This window comes from Lissotriton helveticus, chromosome 6, assembly GCF_964261635.1.
Source record: "Lissotriton helveticus chromosome 6, aLisHel1.1, whole genome shotgun sequence".
Classification (NCBI taxonomy): Eukaryota; Metazoa; Chordata; class Amphibia; order Caudata; family Salamandridae; genus Lissotriton; species Lissotriton helveticus.
In genome coordinates this window covers 1,708,881,442-1,708,891,898 of record NC_136067.1, presented here as the reverse complement: position 1 = coordinate 1,708,891,898, position 10,457 = coordinate 1,708,881,442, and the positions used below count along the sequence as shown (strand labels likewise).

The 10,457-nt window shown below is 40.0% G+C and overlaps 1 protein-coding gene across 1 annotated transcript in view; it reads right to left on the bottom strand.

Moving 5' to 3' along the window:
• Nucleotides 1-2,420: 2,420 nt before the first annotated feature.
• Nucleotides 2,421-10,457, bottom strand: part of LOC144763712 (uncharacterized) — a 3,323,440-nt gene continuing 3,315,403 nt past the window's right edge. Inside the window, exons 14-15 of the mRNA XM_078649576.1 lie at nucleotides 9,431-9,496; nucleotides 2,421-4,041 (exon numbers count right to left, since the gene is read on the bottom strand). Of these exons, the coding sequence (XP_078505702.1) occupies nucleotides 4,013-4,041; nucleotides 9,431-9,496 (95 nt within the window). The 3' untranslated portion in view covers nucleotides 2,421-4,012. The remainder of the gene's footprint in view (nucleotides 4,042-9,430; nucleotides 9,497-10,457) is intronic.

The window sequence follows — 10,457 nt, the reverse complement described above, 5'->3', positions numbered from 1 at the left end:
AAGACATGTACCCTTTAACAACTTTTATTATTCAGATCATAACAATAACAGTAGAATGATAGCATCAATTATTCAAATGGCAAAATTGAAAGCAATAACTAAATAAAAGTAACAAAGTACATATGTAAAGGCATTATTTTAATGTCACATTTAAACCCCAAAAATAACATTTGTTATCCAAGTTGACAGTTTATATAATGTAAAAGAAGATCATTATTTTGCAAGCAACAGAGAAAATGTATCCACAATGAACTCAAAACAAGTCTTAATCAAGAAAAATTACAATTGTCTGACTTCCATTTGTATCACAAATGTCAGGCTAAGGCATCTCCTCAACGTATCTTTTATTTAAAAAAATATTTCCATCAGAAAACCATATTAATAGTATTTTGCTAAACCAGTAGATGTAAAAGCAAAGCCTGCATGCACACACACATATGATTTTCTTGTTGGAAACAAATGTCAGCAGCAGAATAGTGAAAATTCATGTAGGCATTTTCAGTTCTTCCAATAGAAAGATTGACAATCAGCAGCAGTGAGTTAACAGTGACCCAACATCACAGAAAATGTTTCAGCAACCTCAGCCAAGCGCAATTATCTGACACAAGATGTCTGCCGCCAGAACTGTCACTAGTTGGGAAAGACGATGCAATCTCTTCTCGCATCAGTGTCTCTTTAAAATATTAATGGACTATTATATAAAAAGCATAGTTTTACAGTCTGTATTAAAAAATAGTGTGTACTCTGACAATGCTACTGCAGTGTTCATCTTTGTTCAATTAATTACACCGGAGTTACAGTAGTATTGTTTTTGGTATTAAACCACTGAGACCATGCCAAGGGTGACAGTGTTCATTCATACTCTGTTGGTTCAGAGAGACCTGGCACCAGCCAAACATTATTTATTGAATGCATTATAACTGTCATGAGTAAAAAGGTTTATAGACCATTTCAGTCATACGCTCAATGCCTACTGTTTGCATCCTACTTTGAGGAAGTGCTTCCTGGCTACTGCTAACCCAGTAAGAGAGTTAGCAATGGTTGAGGTGAAGTAGTGAAACAGAACTCAAACTACTTCAATGCAGAGAAAGTTAGTCAATAGTATTTTAAGAAGAAAGCACCATGAGAAGCTGATGAAGTATTACACAGCTTCTGTCTACCACAATTTGTGTTACTCATATTTTTACACCCAAACAGTACAGTTAGTGATGATAACAAGCAAATAAATGAATAGCGTGTCGCTGTGTGGTAGAAACAATCAGATTTATTTCTACAGAGAAAGACTGGAACAATTCAACAAGTTACTTCAACTAAGTATACCTTTGGATCCTGCTCAGTATAATATTCCTGCTAACGGTAGACCATGTATCTGTAAATAGCGGTACCATAAAATAGACCTATGCATTTATATAATTGAAGGTGGCAACAGTTTGTGTATCTGCCTAAACTGAGACACACCTGGTGTACACAGATCAAGACACGTTTAAATAAGACAAAGCATGGATTACGTAAGTTGCCATGTCTTGTGCCCACACCACCTGGTTATTGCTAATTGATACAGACACTTCGGGCCTTATTTAGAGTTTGGTAGACAGGATTTTACATCACAAATGTGACGGATATCCTGTCTGCCTTGTTACAAGTGCCATTGAATGTAATTCACTTGTACTAAGGCAGATGGGATATCAGTCACGTTTGTGGTGTTTGGATGAAATAAGCCAATGAACTCTAATCATGTTCTACAAGTTCTTTGCTGTTAAAGACTACTTTTATCTGCATTTGTGTTTAGAAATTAGAACCTATGCCTGGACCCATCCTACAAATAAAATAATGTTGATATGTGTAAGAATTCAGACAAACATCACCTGCCACTAAAACAAACCCATGACTTGAAATTGTGTAATGTTCAAATAAATATACTTCAGAAAAGGGGATTCTCGTTTATAGACCAGGTGACTATCACAAAGAGCAGCTGAATACTGTTCCTCCCAAAAATTGTTTAGTCAGCATTTTCTGCTTCGTTTAGATTTGATTGTCAACAGGTGTGATCAATCTAGTATTGTATTATTGGATCTTAGTGGACCTATATCAGGAGTGCCCAATGTAGGTCCACCAGAGCAGGAGTCAAGCAAGATTTTCAGGCTAGCCATAGGATGCAAATTTACATATAATTAATCCAAATGAGGACAAAATGAATATAATTAGTGGTTACGTGGCTCCTGGCTCTCTGGACTAACAGAGTACACTCTTGTTCAATAGGTTATAAAGTGAAAAGAACCTGCTCTTGTTCCTGAAGCACTTCAACTACCTTAGGGTATAAATTTAAATAGATTGTATAGTTTGTGAAATAAGAAATGTCATACAATCATAATGTGTGAGGAGCAAAAAAATTCAAAAAAGCAATTTCACCTGCTAATAGCTATGTAACGCAATATTTATTCTAAACAGAATTGAATACAATGCAGACACAAGTCAGAACCTGAAATGCAAGGCATGTCACTATGGAGCATACGTATCATTTAAATTTCAAGAACAGTGCTCCCATTCCCTTTTCATGACATTCACAGTCTATTGGAAGTCTTAGGAGGGAGGGCATTAATATACTTCTTATTGAACATGGATGTGCAAGTAGTAATGCAATCAGTAAAATTAACCATTGTTAATTTTCAATAGCATTCATATGGAATGTTTAACAGAACATCAACCTTTGACAACAGCTGTACAATTCCATCTTTTGTATACTATATCAATTTACAATAGTTTACAATACAATGCCTTGTCGAGAAAACATCAACAACTGTTAGTATGAAAACATCTGTAAAATAATAAAGGGCATATGAAAACATCTTCGGTAGCCAAATGCCTGCTAAATAAAAAAATTTAAAATCATGCGTATAGAGTAGACAATCAGAACAGTGTGGGTAGGGGTGCAAATGAACCTATTAAAGCCAAAGGCAACAACGAGAAAAACTGGTTTAAAATGATTCTTTGTTTCCCAACTACTGGCAGATTGCAGAGACAAATATCTGCTTCTCACATCTAGTATTCGTGGATAAAGGGAGCAGGGGCAATACATATAGTATATTTACTTCTACTGTCCGTAATAGTTGGTGCTTTCGGGCCACCTAACCTTGCTAACCAGAAGTATATGCACACTCCCTCCACAGTATCCCCTTACTGATTTAGTAGAGTGAAATCCATTCAGGATTACAAGAAGGAGTGCTACGTTCTAAAAGGCCTGACCTACGGTGGCCAGGTGGGTCAAGGCAGAACATGCAAAAGATGTCAAGTTGCTACAACTGAGTCATCCCGTAAAGGCAATATTCGAACTTGGGTTCTATTATTAATGCTATTCAACTTAAATCAATTTCCTCTGTTTAAGAAATTGCATTTGCATTTTTGTCATTAAGTATGTGCACTTCTAATAAACAGCCAAATTAATTATCACCAGCTTAATTTTCACTTTAATTGCCAATGAGATGGTACAAACCAACACCATTGTTAATTTTTAACAACTAACTCAGTATGCATTGGCAACCACAATTAACTGAGAGAAAAACCACTACTTAAAGACACTCTCTATTTTGCCCAAAAACCAGAAAGATTAGCATAGTAAGTATATATGCAAAACATAAACACGTTCTCTATAATCTTCCATGACGGTTAATGTTTTTTTTAAATAATTTGATTCTTGCAAATCCCTAAACAATGTTATTTTGAAAATATCTTTGGCCCATAATAAATTCTATAAGCACCCCTAAAATGCATCATTATTGGCAAGAGAAAAACAAAAAATCAACAAGAAATCAGGCTTAGTGTTTGAAGAGAAGCAGTGAGAAAAAATTGTGAAAAGGTCAAAAGCACAACTGAGATGAGGTACCAAGTATATTGAAATCTGTACCGAAAGATGCAATATAGGACCTTGCTGTCAATTCCCCCACCCTTTCCCCTGATATACACCCCTGGGTGCTGTTTCTGTCTTCGCTGGGAAAGGTCCTTGATTTTCAGCGTCTCACTGTTCTTTTTTCTCATCGGGATCTCCTGTGGGAGTGAAATGAAACAGCCCATTAAAATCAATATAACAAATCTTTGCAGGCCCAGCACGACTGCCTCTTAAACCAGATTTTTAATGTATTTCTCAAGTGAGAGAGACATGAAGAGAAATTCCTGTGGGGTTTTCACAGTGTGATAGCTTTGCCCTTTGTATGGCCTATATGTGACATCTGTTATCTCTAACAAGAGTACAAACGGTTTCTAATAAATTCACTGGGGCAAAATGCTCTCAGAGGCTAGAAGCAGATTGTTCTTTTGAGCTGTTCCTGTCTGACTGAAGTGAAGGACTTTATTTAAACTATCCTTAACTATTCTTAAATAACCAGCAAGGAGTGCCCCTGTGTACATTCTTTTTCACATTTAATTGAAAAGTCAGGAAAGTTGTAACATCTTTAGGATAAAATGTATAGACTGTGCTGAAAACTATATTCCTCACTGAGAGCAGAGTGAGAACTGTGAGAAAAGGTTCCAAGCCAACCAAGTGAATTAGGACTAAACTGTAGCCAAATAGTAGACATGTTAGACTGGCAACTGCCAACTGGTGAGTGTTCTCCCACAAATACGTGCACAAAAGGTGAACTTTATCAGACTTTTACTTTGATGGTACTTTTTAAAGAGAGTTGGTGTTTTTCATCATATTATTATAAAGAAATGGAGCAAAGGTGTGTATATAAAGTCTCTCTGTCCTACTGCTTAATGAAGAGTGAATACGCGTAAATGGGCCGTGGTGATCTACCTAAGCCCCTTCCCTCTAAAAAGTACCTGTTTTACGAACAAGAAACTTAATGTACACTCTCAAAACGCTTTGTATTGTTCAATCTGTGAAAATGGATAAGTGAAATATTTTCAATATGTGGTAGACAGAAGCTGTGTAAAACTTCATAATTGCAATTGCCATGGGTGGTGATAAAAGGATCCACAGTTGAATGGCATGACACCCACAATCATGATATAATTATGAAATTACAGTAACTTTCTTATAACAGGCATAACATTTATGGAATACCAATGAAAATGTATGTCAACATGAGTGTAGGAAAGTGGCCTTTTTGACATGGCCAACCCCCACTTTTTTTGCCTCGAATATGATGTGATTCCAAATGGAAGTGCACTGGGTTCCTGCTAACCAGGTGCCCAGGGCCAGATCTATTCACTCAAAACTGTGCAATTGTTTTCCCAAATTGGCGATACCTTTTTTACTTTCTGTAAGTCCATAGGAAATGGTACCAAGTTACTTAAGGTTGAGGCACTAAAGAGGACCTCTAAGAGCTGCATCACAAATTGTACCACCCTATAGGACCCTTCACCATGCTCTTGCAAACTGTCACTGCAGACTGCTTTTCTTGGTGCAGAGAAAAGACAACAAAACACCCTTCCCTGTGTGCCACGTCCCCTAACACTGCATGTAAGATTTTTAAGTCATTCCTACAGCAGACCTTACAGCCCTAAGGCAGGGTACATTATGCTACATGTGATGGCATATCTGCATGAGGAGATATGCCGCTGTGCTGGTCAGTTCCCTTATTGCCTGTACAAGGGAACATGGAAGCCATTTTTAAAACATGTGCTGGACACTGGTGCAAACACGTTCCTCACCTACATGATGGCTTCTCGATAAAGAAGGATGTTTGGTATCAAACATAACATATTAATAAACCCACACTGATGTCATTGTTGGATTCAGTAACACAAGCACACCTTAGAGATGCCCCCTGAAAACCTACCAGCCCCTGGTGCTGACTGACTGCCTTTCGTCAGCCTGCCACCAGAGACAAGTGTCTGACCCCCTTAAACTGCTCTCTGAGGGTCCTAAACCGAGCCTGCTTGGCAAGGGGTGCTTTCACCTCCTCCCACAGAATGACCAGCAGATTAACATTCCAAGGCAAGGGAGCTTCAAACCGCCTACCGCCTTTGGTATGTGAATCTGGTTTCTCTCCCAGGAGAAGAAGCCAACCCCTATGTTCAGATCTATTTTTGGCACCTGAACAGGTGGGAAACTTACCCAGTCCAATAGGCATGCCCACCCCAGACTAGTACCACCCCTAAGGTGGCTTAACATGAAGTGAACTTGACTTTTCAAAGGTAGCCATATTGGTGATGGCAAAATCAGGAATTCCAGGAGAGTTAGGACCACCTCCTCCAGGAAATGGTCTTAAAGGGCGCATAGGGACCCCAAGGTTAGGTAGCTCATTGCTACTACCCTTCACTCCCCTGACACCCTTAAATTCAATATTTACCTGAACCCTGGCACCAGAGAATCAGATCTTGGCTACCTATGAAGAAGGACACTGAAGAGCCACAAAAGCAAAGGTAATGGAAGAGCAACTGACTTGGCCCCAGCCCTGCCGGCCTGTCTGCTGTTTCCCCATCGAATTGCATGAGAGGCATCTCGTCTTGCAAGCTGTCATGCCTCCAAAGCCTGGGAGGACTGTCTGCCATCAATCAAGACTCAAGGACTCCTGTTGAGCAGTAGTGCTGCTCCCCTGCATCCTGTAGGTACCACAAAGAAGACGTAGAGACTATGGAACCGCCAAAGTCCAAAGCTGCAAGGCACCACTGCATCTATGCTTCCTAGCCCGAGCTGAAATGGGTCAACAGTGTCAGCGTGATCCCCAAGCCCTCAAGAGACAGAGTCCACTTTGGTTTTGCCCCTCGTGAACTCTCCAACACCACCTGCAGCCTTTTGTAAGCAGGGCCCCTCTACCATGTGTGCTACAGGTGTTGAAAATCAGGTGTCTGAAGACACCTCTGTACCCGTCACCCCTGGCCCGTGGAGGACCAAAGGAGTCCCCATGTCCTAAAGCATCATGAGACCTGAACCCCCTTTGCGGTTCAGACCGACTGGTTTTCCAGTCCAAGCCTGCAGTCTCTTTTTGACCGGACTGATCCCCATAGGGTAACATTGGGCACCCGACACTGGAAAGCACCTCTGCACATGGCCACCCCATCAAAGTCAGGCATACTCCTAAATTCAAATTCGATTTGAGACTTGACTAGCCTTTTTTAAGTCACTAATCACTAAATCGACACATACATTTTCTCAATCTACAGAAAGGTCCCTTAACTTGCATTACACATAACAGCTTTGGAAAAAGATCTCCAATAAAGATCCCCCATTGAGGGTGCCAGTCAGGCATTGCAGCGCAGGTCCAACGAGGTGCAATCCCGATGATGAAGCATGACACCCGCAAAGGTGTGTGAGGGCCCTATTTCCAAAAAGGAACTACTCTCCTTATAGTGGCTCCTTTCCTCTGACCTACTCCCCTTTATCCTTTGTCCCCTTTAGGAACAGCAAACCTTTTTCTTTTGAGCACAAATACTTTACACATTGCCACTTAAGTTAAGTCTGACTGCTCTGTGCCGCGCTACCAGAGGGTAATTTATGGTGTGTATCTGACTTATCTTGACTAGGATTGTGGTCCCTACTTGGACAGGGTACAAACCTATGCCAACTAGGGGCCCGATTTCTAACACTCTATTATCTATAGATCACTCTTTTCAGAAATCTTTACACATGCCAATTTTTCAGACTGTAGCTTAGCTGGTTTAATGGATTGCATCAGTAAATTTTACACTATTGTTGAGGAGGTTTTGACACTTTATTTGGTGAAATCTACAATAACAAGGTAAACTAGAAGCCTGAGTCTGTTGGCACCCCTTCACATTTAAAGAAGGTAAAAAGGCTTGCACTCTCTTTTACTTCTTAGTTAAAAAGGAAAGGAGGGGATCGATCAAATTACCTCTTTTGAGCAACGAGAGAAAGAATTTAAACGTCTGACAAGCTGGACCCGTTCTACAGGCTTGGAGGTGAGAGCTCTCAATACTGTCCCCCTGACTTTCAGGACTATTTAAGTGACTACTTGAAGGACACTGAGTCCTTTCATGATGACCAGCAGGCAGATCTGATGACAGGTGTGAATTACAGGCTTTCAGACGGCAAGGAACCCTCATTGATAAAGAGCTGTAGGAAGACATGTTGAGAGTTACAGTGCAAACGCCATTACATACACTAACAGGGAGTAGTTCGTAGTTCGAGAAATACTTCTTTATTCCTTAAAGATTGTATTTGGGCATTTTTTGAAGTATGAATTTATGAGGTCCTTAAAAATAAAAAAAAGGGCCAAACATATGGAATAATTATAGGTAATTACAATTTGCCATCCTGAATGTCTTTGTATAAATCTCTCTTTAGTTAATTTAGCTAATTAAGTTACATCATTTGATTGAGCAAAAGAAGAAGGGACAGATAGGAGCTCAGAAAAAAACAAGATAATATCGTTAAAAGGAACAATATAATTAGATTTTTTTTTTCGTGCATTTATTTCACTGTCCTGCCACTGAAAATGTCAGGTCAAAATTGTGTAGGGTGGATACTGGGGGTGAAGGATGTAGCAGCTTGTAGTTGCAGGCCATATTCGTGGCCCTCCGTGTGAGGATTAATTTTGTGCATGTAAATAATCGAAAATTTGAAACTTCCGGTGTTAGCCCGCTTGACCTCAGAAGCATTCCTGTCTCCACCACTAAGCACTAACATCTAGAGGCGAATAATAACCAACGTGAAATAAGGCTCGTACTCTCCAAGCATACTGATGTTTCCACAGGAGACCTCTGCATTATTAAGGAAAAGGTAAATGCAAAACACATCCTGACGTTTGTCACACTCCTGCCTTAAATAAAACCTCTACTTTTTACCCCAGTCACTTTAAAATAGGTCTGAACCTAATTCACGGTGTGTCATATTCAGATCAGCAATTTACTGGTAGGAATTAAAATGGGGGTGGGGGGGGAAGCGGGGCTGCAGTGTTCTCTTCACATCTGCATACTAATAAGTGATAATAATGAAGATCATTTTATATTTCTGTCTCCTACTGAAATCCCAGCCCTGTGTCACAGTGTTGGTCCTGGGCCCCACCCTCCTTGTCACTGCCGCCTAGTCAAATGGCATTAGGTAATGTAAGGCCAGGGGCAATAAAACCTTTATTACTCTGGCTTCCCCAGAACTCGTGGGACTTGAGTGAACTGAACTTAATTCCAGCCAATATAAAATGCCGGCGAGTTTCCTAAGCAATGACATAAAATTCCGACCCCACACTTGTATATCACTTAAATTGCATTTGTGCCTCGGAGACAATAAGCCGTCCACGTTTCTTCTTTTCGGGGCTTTCATTCGCCACTTATTGGAAAAGTATTACAATAAAGAGATATTCAATTTAATTGGAGTTATAACCGTTTCAGTGTATTGCTTAGTGGAACAGAATACATTTGACAGTCCCACGTGATTGGCGTTTCCCTTTCTATTAATTCATATTCTTAGATTGAATTCAATGCAATTGTTTTAATGCCTGAACTGAAAAGAATGTCGAGGCGTATAACTTACCTCTTAATTGTTCTTGAGACTGACTTTCTGCAGGCTCCGCACACTCCAACTGACTCTCCATTTCAGCTGCAAGCAAAAATAAAACAGTTTGTTACATCTCGCGCCGCTGCAAGAACTCCTGACAGTGAGCGATGGCTCTGACTGAGGCCCTGCTCTGTGCTTGCAGCAAGAGGGCCCGCGTAATTCTCTCTCTTATTAGAGTTCATCTGGTGAACACTTGTTTCTTCGTAGCTTCCAGGTATTCTCAAAACACATTTTAGCGCCATCTGCATCCAGCATTGGGGCAATAAAGTCGTGTAACTCCAGATGGGCATACACATTCATTTTCAGCGTAAACAGCACCACAAGCCTCTATAATCTCCCCAACAACATGTAAATTCTGACGCGCCTGTTTGCAACCTGATCTAGTGTGCCACTGTGCAATCTACGGGCAGCAAACACATGCATACGTAGTACACAGAGAGATACTCAGATTTTAATATTCTATCTCTTCCCATTAACTGAAAGTGGACGGAGGGAATGACCCACGACCAGACAGGATCAATAAATGCTCCTTCCCTACCTCCTACCTCCACAGTGGGAATAAATAGCGTTTTACTCTCAGGGAATCTTTAAATACAGTTTACTTATTTACGTTTTGGGGCAGTGGCATATTTGTCCACAAGAAATAAGGCAAGTCACAAGGGGGTTCCAGGAAGCCTCAAAATCGGTAACAAAAAAGCCTGTTTGACTACAGCACATTTATGAGACATACGACGAGTACATCAGTTTCCCAATACTGAGACAACACAGTACTACATCTCATTCATAAAATCATCAACCAACCCTTATCCTTAAATCGCAGAAATAACATGTGGATTGCCAAATCACACTACTGGTCTGTAGGCATGGTTAAGTTGTTAGTTTCATACACTGGGTATTATTCAAAATTGATAAAATAACAGAAAAAAAACAGGACAACATTTCCTTACATTCTCATCAAAAATATAAACTTCCAATTTGCCTGTTTGGTCACCATTAAAATGAC